This window comes from Lampetra fluviatilis, chromosome 21 (assembly GCF_964198595.1).
Source record: "Lampetra fluviatilis chromosome 21, kcLamFluv1.1, whole genome shotgun sequence".
In the NCBI taxonomy this organism is placed as follows: Eukaryota; Metazoa; Chordata; class Hyperoartia; order Petromyzontiformes; family Petromyzontidae; genus Lampetra; species Lampetra fluviatilis.
In genome coordinates, this window is record NC_136295.1 from 13,809,228 (window position 1) to 13,829,388 (window position 20,161).

Consider the following 20,161-nt stretch of genomic DNA (forward strand, 5'->3'; position numbering starts at 1 on the left):
GTGGAGTGACCACGGCTGCTGTGATGATGGTGGTGGTGCTGGTGGTGGAGTCGAGGGGAGGCCTTCATCCAGCAGTGGAGTGACCACGGCTGCTGTGATGATGATGATGGTGCTGGTGGTGGAGTCGAGGGGAGGCCTTCATCCAGCAGTGGAGTGACCACGGCGGCTGTGATGATGGTGGTGGTGCTGGTGGTGGAGTCGAGGGGAGGCCTTCATCCAGCAGTGGAGTGACCACGGCTGCTGTGATGATGATGATGGTGCTGGTGGTGGAGTCGAGGGGAGGCCTTCATCCAGCAGTGGAGTGACCACGGCTGCTGTGATGATGGTGGTGGTGCTGGTGGTGGAGTCGAGGGGAGGCCTTCATCCAGCAGTGGAGTGACCACGGCTGCTGTGATGATGGTGGTGGTGCTGGTGGTGGAGTCGAGGGGAGGCCTTCATCCAGCAGTGGAGTGACCACGGCTGCTGTGATGATGGTGGTGGTGCTGGTGGTGGAGTCGAGGGGAGGCCTTCATCCAGCAGTGGAGTGACCACGGCTGCTGTGATGATGATGATGGTGCTGGTGGTGGAGTCGAGGGGAGGCCTTCATCCAGCAGTGGAGTGACCACGGCTGCTGTGATGATGGTGGTGGAGTCGAGGGGAGGCCTTCATCCAGCAGTGGAGTGACCACGGCTGCTGTGATGATGATGATGGTGCTGGTGGTGGAGTCGAGGGGAGGCCTTCATCCAGCAGTGGAGTGACCACGGCTGCTGTGATGATGGTGGTGGTGCTGGTGGTGGAGTCGAGGGGAGGCCTTCATCCAGCAGTGGAGTGACCACGGCTGCTGTGATGATGGTGGTGGTGCTGGTGGTGGAGTCGAGGGGAGGCCTTCATCCAGCATGGCCGTTGCTGTTCCAGGCAACTCAGGCTTCACGGCGGCGCCAGGCCGCGGCGTCTCCGTCGCCATGGTTTCCACGCGCGTGACGTCACCCGACGACCAATCAAGGCGCAGCTTCCCTAGCAACGAGCGTCTTAGCGATGGAGACGCGCGATCCGATTGGTTCCGCCGCGAGGCGTGTCCAGTAAGGCCAGTAAGGTCTCCTGTGATTGGGCAGTGCGAGCGAGCGCCGCTGGTTAAGCTCGTGCGGCGTTTAAGAGTTTATTATTTTAACTTTGTTACAATTATTACGATTACCGTCATCGTTATTAAATTACACTAGCGGGACTACTACACCATCCTAACTTCTCACGGATTGTGGGCAGCTCCCGGACTCTGAAGACCTGCAAAACGTGTCCACGGCAACGCCCGGTACGTGGGGCATTGCGTCGCCTCACGTTGGCCCCACTCGCTTCTCCCGGGTAAGATAGAATAGCAAGTTGAGTTAACATTCTTTTGTGGTTGTCTCACATTTCCTATACTTTACACTCCTTTCGCTTTTTGTATTGTTCATTGTAACCTTCTGACCGACCCCTCCTGGGCATCTGTGAAAATGAGATTCATAGCCAATCGGATTTCTCCAGGAGAAATAAAGATTCTGATTATGTCGAGCTGTCTACATGCCTACGCGTTTGGCTGTCTACATTTACACATGTCTACCTTTCTACTTGCCTCTCTAACGTGTCAACTTACTTACCTGAATACATGGCTGCCGACTTAGCTGTCTGTTTATCCGTCTCCCTATGTACCTGTCGACTCGATGTGTATATTTATACCTGCCTGTTTACCCGTCCCCCTGTCTCGCTATTCGTCTATCTGCCTCTGTACCTGTTCACCTTTCTACCTCCCTGTCTACCTGCGCATATGCCTGTCTTACTGAATACCTTGACACCTGCCCGCCAGTTTACCTGTCGCCCTGCCTGCCTGCCCGTCTGGGTACCAGTTTACCTGTCTAACAACGTCTGCCCGTCTACCTCTTTACACTGGCCTCTTACCCCCTAGTGCTGGAAGTTTACCCTGGTTCTGTTTATTTACTGCTCTCCATACACGGAGTATTGGGATCTGATTCTGTACGGATAAAATCCGTCTTACAAATGTAAATAATTATTGTTACCCACTTGCTCACCTGTCTTTGCTTGCTTGCATTCTGTACATATCTTTCTGCCAGGGTTAAAAAGACAATGTTAATGTGTTACGCAGTAATGTGTTTAATACTGTTGATTTTACTCAGCACTGATATTTACTCATTCAACGTGTATCAAATTGAGGTCCTGTAGGCACTGTGGTGGGTGCCGTATGTGGGATTTGGCTTCTTCTTTTCCTTATATTTATTTGCTGCAGAAATAATGGTCTCTGGGCAGCGAAGCACTCAACCGCGTCATGTCTGACCAGGGCAGGAACAACAAGGAAAAAGAAGAATCCACTTACAAGTAATTGTCATCTTTATTGTCATCATTATTGCCTACCAAACCCACCAGAATTGAAAGGGGAATGTGTAAGCAAATATCACAACACGTCCAATATGTTTGTCTTCAAGGGATGTGGATGTCCTGGGGCGGCTGCTGGATTTGTTGAATACCCCGGCCAGCAAAAAGCAGGTGCTTATTCTTTCTTCCCTCTGCGCATACAACACATTCCCCTGAACTATAACCAACTCCTAACATGACCTTAATCTACAAGACCTCAACAGTGGACCCAATGTATCCTTAACAAAGGAAACAAATTGTGGAACAAACTGCTCTCCATTGAGACCAGCATCACCACAATAGCCGTATATATGAGCCATCAAATCGCAGGTAACTTTTGGCAATTGGGTACTGCTTGTCGCAGAGGGTCTCCGTGTGAATTCGGCAGGCCGCCCTGGTTAATACTGCGAGTGTATTAACTATAAAATACATTATGTTAAAGATCCCATGATGCCATTCAAAGGAGAGTGCTCCAGCGTGATGGTCCAATTTTACCAAATTAGATATAAAAAAAATGTGCAAATTACTTGATTGGGAAACAGTAATTGTCACCCCCTACTGCAAACACATTGCAGAACCCTCCTGAAAAATTAACCCGTAAAAACAAAGTTTTTCACTATAAATCTTTTATATGCGTGGCATCGGTTTTATTTTATTATTCATTTCTGTTTTTCTTGAGTAAGAGTTTCATTTCTATCACATTGGTATTTTAAATTAAATATGAATTTTTTTTTCTTCTAAAAAGTGGAAAATTTTGGAATTTTTTTTTCACGAAAATAAATTGTCACGCACAACGAGTCTGTGTGCAAAATGTCAGCTCGATTGGATCACGGGAAGTGGGGTAAAAAACGACCGAAAGATTTGCACGGTCGTAAGCGTGCAAGCAAGCAAGCAAGTGAACTTAATATAAAGGATTTAAAAAAAGAGTTGAGTCACAGTGAGGCTTTCATAAGTTGTAACAATAATAATTGGAATTAATAACCCTGTGTGTTTGATTGTACTTGTATGTGCAGCTTCCAGCACTGGGCAGTATGGGAGCTTCTAGCCGTGTGGGGAAGGGGAGGAGAGATGCTCGTTTCCAGTCGACCGAGGCTCTGCAGTTGGAAGCTTTCAGGTACTGTAATTATAAATCTACTCACAGTCCGTTACACGCGGTCTGTAAAGAATTCTCCATATTCTCCACAAAAGGATGCACAAATCATACAAATTGTTTAAGGGAAATGTGCAACTTGAATCTGAGTGATATTTTGTTATAGGATTGTATGGATTAATTGTTCTTCTAATCTTATTAATTGTGAGTGACGTAGTTGTGCTTTTCATTGTGAGCGAATGTTGAGGTTTGCACCATGAGCATGATGATTGTGAATTTCATTGTGAACGTGATGACCGTGATTACCATTGTGAGCGAGATGGTTGTGAGTTGGAAATTAGTGTTAAATTTGTGGGTTTCATTGTGAGGGTGATGATTGTGCATTGTCCTTTCAGTTCCAAGTACAAGAATGAGCGGGCGTTTAGCTCTCTACATGAGCACAGCCGCTTCCTGGAGATTCTCACTGCTCTCATCACACAGCGGCTTCTATGCAGGCACAGCAATAACACTGTCCTACACACAGGGACACACTATCATCTGTAATTGTGTCACTTCTAACACCATCCTATCCGAACTTAACCCTATCTGCCATTCATCAATCCACATTATCCTCGACATACCTCACAGGCTGCATAATTGCCAGTCGATTGAAAAAAAAACAATGGCATCCCCTTATCTGCCAGAAGGGACACACATTTATTTATATTGATCTACAAATGTTATTGAGGCATACATTCCTTCAACCTGAATTCATGTTTCTCTCCTTTCCCCAACATAAGAAAATCTGCTGACAATCTACACTTCTCTGCACCGCCCCTAAACAATCCTCCATCCTAGAGGGGGGAATAATTTGGTTGCTTTGCTCCAGAATTGTAAAATATCTTGGTCTCTAAATCCAAACGACTCAATGACTTTCCACACCTTCAATTCTCTGACCTATAAGCTGCTTGAATATCGATGTTGCTGTAAGAATTAACTTGAGCCTACAGACCCAGTATAATTCTTTCTCTTATGATTTTGTTATGTGAATTAGTTGAATTAACTTCTGGTAAATACCTGTCATTTAAAATCCATTTGACTTTGAATTATTGTCATTATATTTTAGTTTGTTTTCTTTTGATATTGTTAGTTACAACGTACATCTGTTGTATCTGAAATCCCTTGCCTGCTTGTATTATCTCACCATTTTACTTTTATGGCCATCTCAACCACATCGACATTGTAAAAGAGCCTGTGTAGGCTCAAGTTCTTACTCTCTCACTCTGAATCTGACCTGCGCATATATAATTCACGCAGGAGTGGCCACATTAGTGTGCCAGGCTCGGTGCAATGAGAACCAATGCCTGGATCAGTATGCCTGCTCAATGTGCAGTTTACAAACACACGTTTGCATTAATATAAACAAGGAAGAAATATCATGCATAAGCTTGGTTTCTGTAATACTTTACAGCATGCGATTATCCTTGGAAGTATTTCATTAGCAATAATATTGTGTTTCAAGCCGCACTACAAAATGTCACATGGTGCATGATGTTGTGAGATTACGTCACCCAATGATATGACCAGGAGAGGAGAACTGGTGCGGGAGGCGTGTACTTTTTTTGTCACTGGGTATTTGAATCCTTTTAGCTCTGGATTTCGTCTAGGTTTTGGAAAAAACCCTTGGATCGATTTGGCCAGTTTTCTATCAGGTAAACTCCTAATAGCAACAACTTTATACTAATGTTTTTTTTTTTATATTGGGCCATCTTTACAGACAGCCAGTCAGACAGATGTAGAGAGCTAATGGATGAGCACTTCCAACTTTAGTTGCAAAGTTTTAAGAAGAAATTATCTCACGAAAATATATTAAAGTAGTTGCGATGAGGTAATCCTATTCATGGTGTCTAGGTACGGAGTTCCCGAAGTAAGCACAGCCATGCCTCGTGATGGCTGCGGTGTGTTATTACAGACAGTGGAGAGACCGGGCGCCGATGGCCAATATTCTACCTGTGCTCATCTGCCTCCGCCTCTTCATGCGGGACTTTTCTTACCAGGTCCTCCACACCACTACACTCTGAATGGAGTTTGTTTTGAGTTCTGTAATACCCGTTATTCAAAGTCAGTGATTTCTTGATCAAACGAGCACCGAGGCGGTGCTCATCTCTTGTTTATAGTCCCGAGCCAGTGGTAGAAATTCCACATTCATATGATAGGGGAGAGAACAACCACTGCTGACTTCCATACAAAGTGTACTTATTTTTCAACCCCAGAAACATGATGGGCTGAGTCAAACCCCAACCAGGATTTGAACATGCAACCTTCCAATTGCATGCCACTCTCTATTACTGAGCCACCTAGCTGGTTCATGTACCCATGAGGCCCACTGCATACCTTCATGTTATATTTGAGCCGCACATTGGGGCTTTTTTGTGTAAACTAAACTAACGTTGGCATTGCTAAGTTCACAAAAAAACAACTACAATACAATACATTCCGCAAGCAGGGAAGCAAGGCGCTGCCAACTTTACTTCTGAACAAACAGTTTAGTTGATTTCTGGTGAGACCCATTGAGCTAAGAAGCTCTTTTTCTACAAGAGTCTGGGTGTCAAGATTAACCACACAACAAATGTACAGTATTGCCAACTCACTGTTCTTTGAAGTGTAATAACAGCGAGACTGAGAACTGCTTTATAAAAAATAGTGGCTCCAATAGTGGCAGTATTTTCTAGTTTGTTGATATGACAGGAATGAAACCAGAATAACCAGAAAGGATTCTTATGGTGTGCTGTTTTCTTTACAGAGGGTGCTGTACGATATGGGAGGGGTGTCTGGCTTAGCAATGGTAAGTTCAAAGTACAGCTTATGACGCTGGAAATTCAGTTATTCAATCTTTAGAAAGGCCATAAAATAATGGGTAGTATTGCGAAAGGTTTTGACCTTAATGTTCTGCTTGGGGATGTTAGTTGTCCTCATTTGGTTGACTAAGTTTGTAAAACGCTATAAATGCAGAAACCAGCTATTTCAATAAACCGTTCAAATGTCAAAGTGTGTTGCATCAATGGTTAATGAAGTGTGCAAGGAGCTGTTGGGTCTCATTGTGGTTATGGGGTGTGTAAAAAATGACCTGCGGACATTACAAGTGCATCTCACCGATTTACGCGAGAGGAAAGCTGCAGACTAATCGCAACTAATATTGACGTGTGTCTGGTTTGGCGACTGGAAGTATATGGACGAGGTGGCACAGCGGCACTTGTGTTACGAAGAGGAGAAGTTTGCAGAGGACGTCCTTGTCAATCTCACCAGTGAGTGAGCCCAGTATGTCAACCAGCAAAATGACGTGTTTATTCAAGTTATATTGGAGTCACTTCCTGCAACTGCCACTTGCTTTTTCTGTGTTAAAACTGCGTATTGTTCTGTATTTTATAAAATGCTTGCTTTGTGGAAAATGCAGTGTACAGTGTTTAAGGGCACAGCTGTTTACATAATGGTGAGCTCAAGCCACTTATCGTTTTCCTTTTTTAAACATGCGCAGTCATTGGATTGTGTGTGAATGTTCACCATCACGCGAACTCTGGTCATCCTTGCAACGACTTTTGGATATCTATCGAACAAAGACGGTCACTGCATCGGGTGTTTCCAGATGCACTTCTGCGGCTGTCTGGAACGCTATTACTTCTGATATTAGGAAACCACTGGAGCGATGTACTTTAAAATCTAGATTGAAAACTAATTTCTTTAGAACTGCTTTTTGTGTTTAGTTTCTTGTCCTTTCCCCGCACCTCCTATTAGCATGGTTGGCTACGTAGGGTATGAAAGAAGTTCAGCATAGATATATCAGTAAATGGCTCATGGCCAAATGTGGTTGAGCATTGAGAAGTACTTTATTTTAAGTGTTATTGGTAGATAGTGCATCCAGAGATTTATTGCAAACCAGAAATATCTCAGTGATTTTAATTCTACATGTGTCTTTGTCATCATTATTGAAGTCATAGTTATGTATATCATTAACGCACGTTGGATGTGAAAGAACCATCTATGGATACTCTAGATATATCAGAAATTTCCATGTTGATTAAATTCCAATCAATATTAGAGGGGTGCCGAGGTGTGATGGTTAACACAATTGACTTGCAATCCAAATGTCGCCGATTCGATTCCATCTTCTGGCGCGGTTGTTGAAACAATTTGGGCACGTTTCTCAAATCTCCCCATCTGTGTGCACGCAGCAGTACAAGTGGATACTATACCATCGTTTGGCAGGTTGCGTGTTGAAGTACAGTGTGGGTACGCACACCTCTTCCAACTCATCTGGTCAACATGGTGGAGTAGACCAAATACCCTCGCTCGAACAGAGACTTTTCCGCCAGCAGTGGCGTGAGCAAGCGATTGCAGGGCTGCATTTTTACAGTTTACTACTTTTCATTACATGCAATCATAATAAGCAGGTCTGTCACGAGCTAGTAATAATAATGTATTCAAATATGTTTGTGAATGTATAAATATTAAGGTTAAATTTGTCATCCAGTAAAGAGAAAGACTGCATAGAGATTAGGGCGAGCAAGGCCGCTGTGCTTTTTGTGCTGGTGTTTTGCCGCAGATATCTTCCAAAAGCTCGCTGGAGTGGTGGAGCAGAGGGAATGGGTCACAGAATCTGGGGCACACAAGGTAGGCTGACTCCTGACAGCCCCAGCTATTTCGTGAAATTGTGGTCACTGTTTTCCTTGGCCTCACACTGGATTGACAGAAATGAGAAGAATCCAGCTGCTTAGCGCATCCTGTATTTGTTATGCAATGACTCTGCAGACGTTGGTGATTCTGACAGCTGCCAGGGAGTCCAGTGTGCTGCTGGGTTCACTGCTGGCACTCAACAGTCTGGCTGAGAGGTGGAGTGACGCAACATTCCCCTTCTCCACTACTACAAACAACACCGACTACCACCATATCAACCTCACTGTTCATATTAAAATTATTATTTATTATTACACTTGTTTACCAAGGAAAGCCTCAATGAGTGCCAACACTATTTTTTAAGAGGGTCCTCATAAGCATTCGCAGTAGCGGGTTACAATAGCGATGTGTTTCCCAATTAAGTAATTTGTGATTCATGTTTTTTGACCTTTGGAAAATTTTGACCATGATGCCAACACACTGGCCTGCAATTTTTCTAATTTTGTCAAGGAATTTTTATACGTCCATTGTTATGCAGATAGTCCACATTGTATGGTTAAATAGACCTGCATAATTAGCCATGGCAGCCTGGCTTATTCCAACCACAAACTTCTGCAACAAGTGGTGAACATGCGACCGCTGCGCCATGTTACTACTCGTTGCCATCATCTTCTGTCATCAGTATCACCGTCTGCTTATTTTCCATGGTTACTGTCACTGAGAACTGGGTTTGTCAGTGATTCTGGTGTTGTTGGGCTCCAGTGCGGCGTGCCGCAGGAAGCTGGCGGAGCTAGCTGTGGTGGAGAATCTCCTGCCTGTTCTGCAGGACTATGACCTCCTTTCCCAGCGGTGAGCTGGAATGTGCGCACCTTTCTTGCTGGCACAACAGACACACTTGCTCCAGCTATGAACTGGCATTCATGACCAGATGAGAGCCCATTGATTGAGAGAGTTTGTGTATAAAACATTGCGCATTCTGAGACCGCTCTAGGTGCACGTAGGCAGTCACACTGGCGGGCCCACATCTCTCTCTGTGCAGGTTAGCTGTGGACCTACTGCGGCAGCTGTGCCAGGAACGCCTTGTGTGGCATCAGATGCGGGTGTTGGATGGAGTGCCGGTGCTGTTGAGCCTCCTGCAGGGCGAGCACCTGCGCCTGCTCGCGAGCGCCGTGTGGGCCCTCGTGCACTTGTGCGAGGACCAGGCCATGCTCGAGGACATTCGGCGCTGGGGGGGTGTCACTCAGCTTCTGCGGCTGCTGCAGGGGTGAGGTCTTCTGGCTGGAAGATGCACTGTGTAATCCAATTAGCAGTCTTAATCACACCAATGACCAGGGCCAGCTTTCATCTGGATTTGTCTGGCTTGATTTAACAACGCACAGAGGTGTGCTCACAAACAGCAGGAAGGCACAACTTCCATATGTTTATTCCATTATTTTAATTATAAATACAGTTGCTGAGAATAGGCCCCAAAAGTCAAGTAGCCAGCAACAAATAGCACAATAAAAGTTGTAATTAGGTAAGAGTTAATTCGTTTATCTAATTGAGCACGTGTATAAGAGACTATGGGTTGGAATTCCAAAGGCGAGCTGTATGAGGGAAGAAGTAGAAAAATAAGTGTTTGACCTGCACTGTGGTTGCTGAACAGAGTATGAATGAGATGATAGAGTCAATGGCGGAGCCAGGATTTTCAGGTCAGGGGGCAACCCCTCCAGCAATGAAAAATGATAGGAGTTGTTCGTAAGTAAGGACTTGTCCTTTGCTTTTTATTCAACGCGTGTGCGGCGATGGCGCAGCCATCGATCAAGGGTCGAATTCGAACCGTGTGTGATCGGCATCGCGCTCGCTGAAGGTATGCCTTCAGGGAAGTCGTGTACTGTATACGCAACTGCGCACAATTCTGAGAGTCACTTATAACTGCTTTGGATCATTGGGGGGGCACGTGCCACCCCCCCCCCCCCCCCATTGGCTCCGCCAGTGGATACAGTCACTCCTAGCATGCTTGCCATGTGATCGCCATGTGGCATCTATGATTTGCACACCTTTATGTGTTAATAGTTTATAGAAAGTATTAGATTTTTCTGAGTGTTGGCTGCATGTGTCAACGACCCAGAAAATATTTGATTACCTGGCACACCACCTCTAGTATACTTTTCTGTATGTCTGTGGCTAATAGTTACACGCGGCTTCTCGGTTTCAGTAGACAAGTGAAACATATTCGGCGAGAAATTAAGGCCTGGCAATAGCACTATCAATCCCACTGATGACAGTGAGAATAGATCGATAGTTTGCTTGTAAACTGATGCTGTAATTTGAAGGAGACAGTGATTGGCGACATGCTGTGTGCACCCCAGGGACCGTGAGCGTCGGTTTGTGTCGGACCGCATTTCCTTTGGGGGCCTGTCAAGCGCCAATGCAGCTGGGCGACTGCGGCAGCTCCCGCTTTCGGAAGAACTGAGCCCCGCGGAAATCCAGGATGGCCTCACCTCCCTGCAGGCTGGCACGCATGCATGCACACACACACACGTCTGTTTACATACTGGTTTAAATACTCGTACAATAATCACCCAAAACATATTTTGATGTTCTTGTTACACAATTTTTCAATGAATGTTTTTTTAAGGTAATCTCTCTGAAACAACTTTCGCAAATTCAATCTGCAAATGATGATAAAACCCATCACAACAAAACAATCAGTGCAGACCAGAAAACAATCAGATTTAACAACACACAGAGATGTGCATTGCATGTTAAGGTGTGGATAAGGCTAGGGGCTATTGTACATTAAATACTCATCTTTGTGTGTTGTTAATTCTTCAACTTTGACAGCATTAAATGTATTTAACTTAATGTTGATTAATGTCTGTGCACCACTTTCTCTTTGTTTTGTGATGTAGTTTTTGCACAGATTTTTGTTTGCTTCATGGTTGTTCATGTTTTTATGTTATTGAATTTATAATTTTGGTTACCCAGGTCACTTTGGTAAATGAGACAATCATGGTAACTTGAGTTCTCAGATGGTTAAACAAGATCAACTAGAACTTGAACGTGGCCAAAATTGGAATTCTGTTGTCATATCTGGGGAAGAGTATCCAATTTCTATTGCACTGCACTTGATAGAATTCATGGTAAAGCAGTCAGGTGAATTGATGATGCAGTACTGACCGATTCACTCCAGACACTGCTGCGCTGGTGGTCAGTTGCCCCCTGATCTCTCTGCTATCGCTACAACTGTGGCTACTGTTTCTGTGAAGTTACGTATTCATTTCTTCACCTATGTTGAGGGCTCAATCTACCAGACTTTCGTCTCATCACCACACTGCAGGTCACAACACTTCTCTCACCGCTTCTTCCCTCGCACTGCTCCACTTGGAAGTTCCCACCTCATCGCCTCTTTTCCCAAGCTCTTATAACCCTTCTCAATTCAAGACACGTGTTCATTCTGATCCATTACAACTTTGCTCGTGCTGCTTGTTTCTGGCCGCTTGATGTTTTGGGCCTTTCGGCCTGCACTAAGCTTCGGTGTAAAAAACTAAAAAAAACACTTGCTGCCACAGTTGCCCTTGTTCCTCAAGATGCGGGCACCACGAGTGGGCCTCACATTTACCTACCATCAATTGCTTTTGCAGCGTGTTGTACCGCCCTTACTGAGCTGGTGCTCAACGACAGCAATGCACAGCAAGTTGTGCAGGTGAGCCACGTTGCAGGTAACCACGCATGTTGTAAATTGCATTGTAATGAGTGTGTATTTATAGTAAAAGAAGTTACATCTCTAAATGTGAACGCACTATCACTGTCGAGTAATGTGCAGTCTTGCTCCACCCTCAGGCTAACGGGGTGTACATCATCGGCACTCTGCTGCTCCCCAACCCCACCCACAGCACACACAATAGGGATGTCTTACAGGTAACGTCTCTATCTTACTTTTTAATTTCAACTTCAGGATCATTGCCCAAAGACTACAGGCACCATTTGAACATTGATATGCCCCATGTTCATGCTGGCTGTAAGCAGGGCCTATAGACAACAACAAAACAACAAATTCGTCAATAACACTTTGGCCTTTAAGGAAAAAGATATATATAATAGGCAAAGTTTTGCGCAGTGGCCCTTCATAACACACCATCATGGCACATGTGCTCTAAACATCATTTGTTTACAGCTGTGGAAATAAAAACTTTCTATAGCCTTGGTGAATCTATCCATGGGACAAATCCTTTTGACTTCCCCACAAAGTGGTGATCATTTTATCAATCCTGGAGGAACGATGGGCAGTCAAACTCCATCCAGGATTTGAACTCGCAACCTTCCCATTACGAGCCGCTCGCTCTCCTGCTGAGCCACTTGACCAGGTGTGATATTAATGTTGTGGTAATCAGTCAGCGCCAGCTTGAATACAATGTTCATATCTTGTGTTCTAACAATAACGGATATTTTTGGTAGTTCTACAAGTTTGAAATGTGATCTGCAAACTGTGTGCAGCGTTATGCCTTCAGAGCCCTGCGGTTCCTCTTCAGCATGGAGCGAAATAGGCATCTATTCAAGAGGTAGGGCACATGGCACATCAGCCTGACGAGTTGTCAACACACATCCAGGAATACCCTCTGTGAATACATTTGGTAATTACATTTTCCTTCATGGAAATTGTGCTCCTTTAATTTCATACAGATGTGCCGCATATTGACAGCATAATTTATTTCCAAGTATATTTTGTGATGAAGTCTTATTTTATTGTAAACAATCATTACTGCTAGACAAAACACATTTGGCTGAAGTTGTAATCCTGTTGTCATATTTGAGGTCGAGCACCCAGTTCCTATCTTACTGTACGTGATAGAATTCACCATAAATGGCAGGTTGATTGATGACCCAGCTTTCACTGATTGGCGTCAGTCACTCGCTTACCGGCAGTCAGTAGCCTCCTTATCACTATACTATTGCTACTATCCTAGTTACTGTTCCTGTGAACCCCACTCATTTATTCCTCCACCCATGTTGAGGACTTGGTCTACCAGACGTTTTGGTCTCATCCATGCTCTGTTCAACCACCACACTGTGGTAAAAACACTTTGCTTTCTTCCCTTGCCCTGCTCCACTTTGGAATTTCCTCCCATTGGCTCTCTTCCCAAAGTCTTATAATAACATTGCTGAATTCAATAAATGTGTTAACTTTTATCGCCTAACTTTGCTTGTGCTATTTGTTGTTGGCCGCTTATTGTTTTGGGCCTGTGCTCAGCAATTGTGTTTAAATACTAATAATTACGTCAATGTTGTGTAGGCTCTTCCCAGCAGTGCTCTTTGAAATGTTCATCGACGTGGGACATTATGTGCGAGACATTGTGGCCTACGAGCCCCTTGTTTTGAGGCTCAACGCACTCAAGGTTAGCATGACACTCCTCGCTTATCTGCTGCTGCTGCTGCTTGGCACTGAGGCTGCCTTTCATTCAGTTTGTTATAACATGAGAGATTAGGGTTTCCACATTGGCTGAGAAATATATATTGGTATGGTCTGTTGAAAACGTGGCAACCCTCATTTGTGTGCATTTGTACATCTGTGTATGTGTGATTGTGTTTATGTTCATAGTGGCGAGTGATAGGGTACCTCCGATTCGCACGGTTGACTATGTCTGGTTCGAAAGGAGTTTAAACATACATACATATTGCGCTGAGCTACGAACTTGGCGACCCGAGTTTGATTCCTGCTAACTGCCAACACCACTGATGATTATAAGAATAGGTTTTACTCTTCCTGGAAATAAATGGTAAAATCTATTTTTATATTTTGATACTGGCAAGAAAGGTCCCATGAACCAGCGATGATTATCTGGACCTATACTGGACCTCCTCTAGGTCGTCTCAGCCTCAAATAAGTACCTGATGCATTGTGTCAACAACGCTACTGGGCAGACAAAGGTAGCCAGGTGTGGTGCTGGCCACCAACTCCCTTGTGTGCCGTGGCAACTTTCTTCACGAACAGGACTTGCCCCAACAGTCTGTTAAGGCTATCAGAGGAAAATTTGTCTTTTGTTTACGTGTATGCGTATGTGTGTGCATGTGCTCCCGAAGCCAGAGGAGGTGAAGGAGATCCAAGAGGCAGTGGAAAGCATGGACCAGACCAGACTGCCAGAGAAACGCATGGGGGGCTATGCCGTGCTGGAGCACCTAGGCAGTGGGGCCTTTGGCAGTGTCTACAAGGTGTTTCCTCACGAGCAGTCCCGGTTCAATTCCCAACACACATTATTATTATTGTTTAATTTGGTGGGGAGTTGATCAGTAGTCAGTTTTACATGTAGGCTTTTGCGACCAATATCATCCATAATAGAGCGCAGAAGCGTGGTCACCACATCTACGCCTCTATATAAGGTACGAAACAGGTGGACTTCTCCACAAATCTGGCTGTCGCCTGATGAAGCTAGTTGTAATTACTGGCGAAACATTGTACTCAGATTGTAAATGTTGTGGCTTGGCTCTCCAACACCGGTGTGCTGTACTAGCGACGAATTGGCATGTTATATCTACGTGACTTTACCGAAAGAACCAAAGAGTATGGATTCCTGCAGTCACGAAAGCTTCAAATCAAGATTGGCATGTTCTGTTTACATGACAACCCTTACTAGTTGGCTGTGTCGGGTGGTGGTGGGTTTTAACGACACATTTATATATTTATGGGATCTAACCCAAACAAAACTCTTATGGTTGATCGGTAGTGTTTACTTGCTCATGTGGAGGTTTGCGAGTGAGCCAGAGGACAGCTTCAGGACTAGCCTCATGGTGAATATCCAAAATTCTCTTGGCAAATAATCATATTGGAAGTGGTGGGACTATGTAGTGTATGGTTTGAAATGTTATACTCAGAGAGTTATATAGACTTACATTGAAACTTACAGAGAGGCCCATAGATTGAAATGATGGAAGCGGGCAGTTGCATTACTCTGTGGTCCATTGTTTGAGATTGGTTACTGCTGTTGCACTGTGGGTTATTCGTTTTCATCCATCAGTGTAGGAAATAGCCATATTTGCCATGTGATATTCTTAAAGGATTCAGCACGGATCCATTGTGGTAAAATTTAAACTGGAAGGTCTTTCTGTGAACACGATAGGGTCGGTTGGCATTGTCCCAGGTTTCTTTGCGCCGAGCCTTAGGATTGATTGCTGTGAGAACTTGTACTCGATTACAAACACGATCCATCCTGAGTGCTTACCCAGGTAATTATCAACACATAGGGCCCACAGGCTGAGGCCTGGATACTTTGCAGGAGTAATTTCAAATGTGTGTGAGAAACGTCAACTTCATGTTGCGGACAAAAACTCATACACACCATGAATCAAATCTCGTCTTATTAACACTTTTAACTAGAGGCGAGGAGGTGATCTCTTTCTATTGTGGCCTTGGTAACCTTGTCGGGGTGAGGGAGGTGGGGACACGGAGACCACTGGTCTTGATGGGGGGACGGCCATGCCAAAAAGGTTGAGAACCACTGGCTTACCGTGATCCTCTAAACACCAGACTTGGCCACTTACCAGCCGTCCCACCGATAGCTCTCGTGCCTTACCAGCCAGAACACAAAGGGCCCTAGCTCTACGGCACGTATCGATGATTGTTCATGGCTCTGTCTTATGTCGTTGAGGTGAGGAAGCTGAATGGTCAGCAGCTGCTTGCGCTCAAGGAGGTGAGCCTGCACAACCCTGCGTTCGGAAAGGACAAGACGACGCGGGACTCCAGCCTCAATTCCATCATCTCTGAACTCTCCATCATTCGTGAACAGGTCCCCGCTCTCCACTTGGCTTCTCCATATACATGTTAAAGCTTACGTGATAAAATGTTAATACTTCTGGTTGTCTGTAGGACTGTTAATATTTTAAGAATTCAACCTTTAAACGTTTGCAGTTGAAACTTTGTAAAAATAAAATGTGCGGCCTTCAGCATCACCGAGAGCACGTTGGCTCGTAGTGCATGCACACGGACGCACAGGAGGCGGCCGTGTGTTTTGCAGCTGCATGCAGCTCAGTGTAGCCGTCTCTTTAGCTGTCTCCCTTGCTTTATTTTATTTGTAAAACAAGTTTCTCCACATATTCAGACATGGCAGGTATGACGACTGTTTTACTTAGGTTGTGCTCGCACCAAGGCACCGTCTCACACTGGTAAAGACTGGAGGCGAGTGTCCTTTGACATACAGGCCATCCAAGCAGCCAGTTGTGTGATAAAAGGTTGCTTAAGCTTCAAGTGTAGTTTGTTTAACCAGGTGAGAATTCAAGAGATGAGGGAAAAAGGACAAAAGCTATTACGTGAAAACAAGCACAACCCAATAGAAAATGAGGAAAACTAAATATACAAAGCAATAATTGAAGAAGAAATGGTGTATTTTGCACAAAATAAGTTAAAATAAAATAAATTGCCTAGCAAATTGTGGTTGGACAAATTGCTTTCAAAGACCATTTTTAGTAACATCAAGTTCCATAAACATCAAAATGGAATGAGGGTGATTATCGCACCGGTGTGTAAACAGACGAGGACACATGTCAAATACGTATTATATGTATGTTGAACGTCTTTCGCACAGTATGTAGCCAGCCATGCTAATTGGAGGTGCAAGTTAACACATCAAGTGAAGTTTTCACAAAGAATCCACAGATCAGCATGAAATTAAATAGGCCGTAGAGCACCCAAGGACACGTTTGAAGCAATGGAACAACAGGTGTTTGGGCCATTAACAAGTCACCTCACGCAAACTACTTAAACACCGAGTAGACTTTTAGAATACTGTATATATGCACTAGATGAGCATCTTACGTATTTTAGTTTTTGTATAGTGTGAAACTTGTTTGATGGAGACCTAATGTTTATATTTTCTGTTTTTGTAGCTCAAACACCCAAACATTGTAAAATACTACAAGACATTTGTGGAAGGTAAGTACGCATGAATATCATGTTACATTTATTTCCCAGATACAAAACAGGTTAAGCTAAAATTCATAACACAAAATAATATTTTTTGTCATTGTGGAGAATATAAGTGATAAAATAACCAAGCAGACAATTAACCTCCTCATATCTGCCCCTACGGAAAAAAATATTAACATTTTACATAGAGGTTTTTTGGGGTTATTTATTTACACATCATATCAGTTACACGGTCTTCTGAGAGTGCATAATTTCAGCAGCATTGGTTCAACACAAGGAAATGCTGGATCGGTTTTGTATGTATATGTGTGTAGCACTTATTTTGAACCGTACGTAGCCAACCGTCCTAATCGCAGGCACGGTTTTGACATTCGGTATCTCATCAGCAGAGTGAGGCTTGCCAATTCTGGTGAACTGCCAATAGTTTATAGGTGAAGACTCTCTGTTAGATATGGGTCCTAGTTCTATAACAGTTTATTTTGGGAAAGGCCCATTGAGGTATAAAGCACTTGTTCAAGGCTGATATAGTAGCAGGAAAAACGATACAATGCACATCACAAGATAATCATTAGTGTCGTTGAGAATATAAGTCACAAGATAAATAAGCACTATAATACAACACTTTACTGTGTGTGTGACAGAATGTGTCTCTAACACCCTGAGTTTCAGCTGCTGAACACTACTGCACACCACACACCAGTGGTGGTTCTTGTGAGAACAGAGCCCATTTCTCGACGAGAAAACGCACACAACCTTTGCATTGACCCTTAATTTTAGTACTTACGAATTTGTGTGGACATTGATGGTTTAATAATATTGACCCAAGCCTATGTACCAAATGTGAGAAACAGATTTGACTGCTGGTATTAAATACACTACAGGACAAAAGTGACCAGAAACACATTCCGAACTTTTCTCACTTATCACCGTAGTTTGCTGCCCAAACAGTAGCAACGGCACGTTTGTAATATGACTGCATCATCTGTGGGCAGTGGTTGAAATCAGCTAGTTTATGACAGGCGGCCATACCAGCACTTCTTAGAACACCAAACACGTAAACTGGCACTTTTCAGAACCGTTTATATGTCAATGTTTTCACAGAGGGAAAACTACATGAGTTTCATACCAGGATATTTTCATTTCGAATGATATCTCTAGGTTAATATAAGAAGGGATACAGATGAACAGCATTGTCACTATACATGAGTTTGTGTGTGTAGATGACCGCCTGTACATTGTGATGGAGCTTATTGAGGGAGCTCCACTGGGAGAACACTTTAATGCTCTGAAGGAGAAACACGAGCGCTTCACGGAGGAACGAATTTGGAACATCTTCATCCAGGTACACACCAGCATGCCACGAGTGGCATACTTCATGCATTGACTCCTCAGTATATATGTGGTTGTAGGGTAGGGATATGAGCTTTTCCACACCAAAACCCCAACATATTTCTCTGTCAGCCGAGGTCTATCAAAGTTGTGCAGTATTCTGGAATGTCGTTCACAATATCGGTACCAGATCTTGCTACAAATCAATTCCTGCCACTCGAACACAGGTGCCAGTTCCCGGACTGTCTGGGTCATAGCTGGACAGGTGGCAACCTTAATGTAAGGTCACCCTGGATGTTAAAAGCAGAGTCCTGTTCAGGCCATACATTACTTCAGCATATTTTAACTCTGGGGAAAGGTTTTCACTGGGGAGTCAATCGTGCAAGAATGTTTTGTAATGCATAATGTGCTTTGCAGATTTGCCTGGCACTGCGTTACCTACATAAGGAGAAGCACATCATCCACCGAGACCTGACTCCTGGCAACATCATGCTGGGGGAGAGCGACCACATCACCATCAGTGAGAGAAGACACTCGTCGACAGTTGTTACATCCAGTGCTTACAGATAAAGAGCTTAGAACACATTTTCATTGCTGTAATGATACTGTAAGAATATTTGTACATAGTCATCACTGGGACAGAAACCAAATAATATGTTACACAGCATAATCGTTTGCATTGTTGTGGAGAATATAATTAACAAAATAAGCAGAGAATTTGCCTCCTTCCCATATCCATCCCTCCACATTAAAAATAAAAGCATTTTTTACATATCCTATCGGTTATATAATTTGTTGACATTCTGGGGAATATAACCGTGTTTACCATATTTTCCCGTAGACGCATATAACCCGCAGACGCATATACCCCGCAAAAATAGAGTTTTGTGTAAAACAAGTTTTAGATAGCCCGCACCTCCATATACCCCACACGCATTCATATCTTTAACGTTGTTACCGCAGCTTAATTCCATCATATTAATACAAAGTTTACATTTGTAATACATTCCACTATCAATTGTTAACCTTAAAATCATAACGTGCACAAAGAAAACAAACTAACCGGAAACGAGTGAACTTAAAACAGTAAATAAGTAACAAAAGTAAATATCCAATAAATAAGTAAAACAAAACTGGTAGATAAGTACCGTAATGTTAGGCTTACCAGCATTCGACCTCATCATATTACAGCTACCGGACCGGTAGTTACCCCTGTACAGTTTTAGCACTGGTAGATTGCGTACTGCGCAGACAATAGCGGCACTATGGTAACGCCATTGCCTCCTGGCAACAAAGCCATTGGAAGTTTGAAACAAAGCTCATGGTCGCGACTGTATAGTGCTCAGCTAATAGCAGTGGCCTAAAGGACTCAGCAATTATGATTCTGCGTCTGGTAGACGCTTGTTAAGGCCCTTGCCATTGTGTAATCTATAGCCTCAGCTGAAACTTTCGCACCCCCCTACAGCCACTGAAAGTATTACGGTAAACAAAGTGCGCCCACTTCAAACATTGTCGTTTCACTGTACAAACAATTGGATTCATTTAAAACGTGATAACATGTGCAATTTTAGTGTGAGTGGTTTATTCAGCAGTGATTTAGTCAAAGGTAAGTGTTGCATATTGGATAGTCCTACCATGAAAACATTAAACGAGTTATGACATGTCACACGTGTAAAATATTTTTGGGATAGCCCACACCTCCATATACCTTGCAGGGTCTTGTTTTGTTTGTAGAAAGTGGTATACCCCGCAGGTTATATGCGGAAAAATACGGTAGTAATATTAAATTGTGTAATAATGCAGTCTTGGAATTT

The 20,161-nt window shown here is 43.7% G+C and overlaps 1 protein-coding gene across 2 annotated transcripts in view; it reads left to right on the top strand.

Moving 5' to 3' along the window:
• The first annotated feature begins 1,110 nt into the window (after window positions 1–1,110).
• Window positions 1,111–20,161, top strand: part of NEK10 (NIMA related kinase 10) — a 43,560-nt gene continuing 24,509 nt past the window's right edge. Inside the window, exons 1-22 of one of the 2 annotated variants that reach the window (XM_078866182.1) lie at window positions 1,111–1,335; window positions 2,255–2,343; window positions 2,451–2,511; window positions 3,393–3,493; window positions 3,865–3,963; window positions 5,421–5,505; window positions 6,252–6,293; window positions 6,675–6,753; window positions 8,049–8,116; window positions 8,255–8,334; window positions 8,882–8,968; window positions 9,159–9,383; window positions 10,471–10,616; window positions 11,746–11,807; window positions 11,945–12,022; window positions 12,599–12,663; window positions 13,395–13,497; window positions 14,183–14,311; window positions 15,745–15,882; window positions 16,979–17,024; window positions 18,239–18,360; window positions 18,765–18,867. In XM_078866182.1, the coding sequence (XP_078722308.1) occupies window positions 2,294–2,343; window positions 2,451–2,511; window positions 3,393–3,493; window positions 3,865–3,963; window positions 5,421–5,505; window positions 6,252–6,293; window positions 6,675–6,753; window positions 8,049–8,116; window positions 8,255–8,334; window positions 8,882–8,968; window positions 9,159–9,383; window positions 10,471–10,616; window positions 11,746–11,807; window positions 11,945–12,022; window positions 12,599–12,663; window positions 13,395–13,497; window positions 14,183–14,311; window positions 15,745–15,882; window positions 16,979–17,024; window positions 18,239–18,360; window positions 18,765–18,867 (1,969 nt within the window). In that variant the 5' untranslated portion in view covers window positions 1,111–1,335; window positions 2,255–2,293. The remainder of the gene's footprint in view (window positions 1,336–2,254; window positions 2,344–2,450; window positions 2,512–3,392; window positions 3,494–3,864; window positions 3,964–5,420; window positions 5,506–6,251; window positions 6,294–6,674; window positions 6,754–8,048; window positions 8,117–8,254; window positions 8,335–8,881; window positions 8,969–9,158; window positions 9,384–10,470; window positions 10,617–11,745; window positions 11,808–11,944; window positions 12,023–12,598; window positions 12,664–13,394; window positions 13,498–14,182; window positions 14,312–15,744; window positions 15,883–16,978; window positions 17,025–18,238; window positions 18,361–18,764; window positions 18,868–20,161) is intronic. The other variant, XM_078866183.1, reaches the window with a different exon arrangement.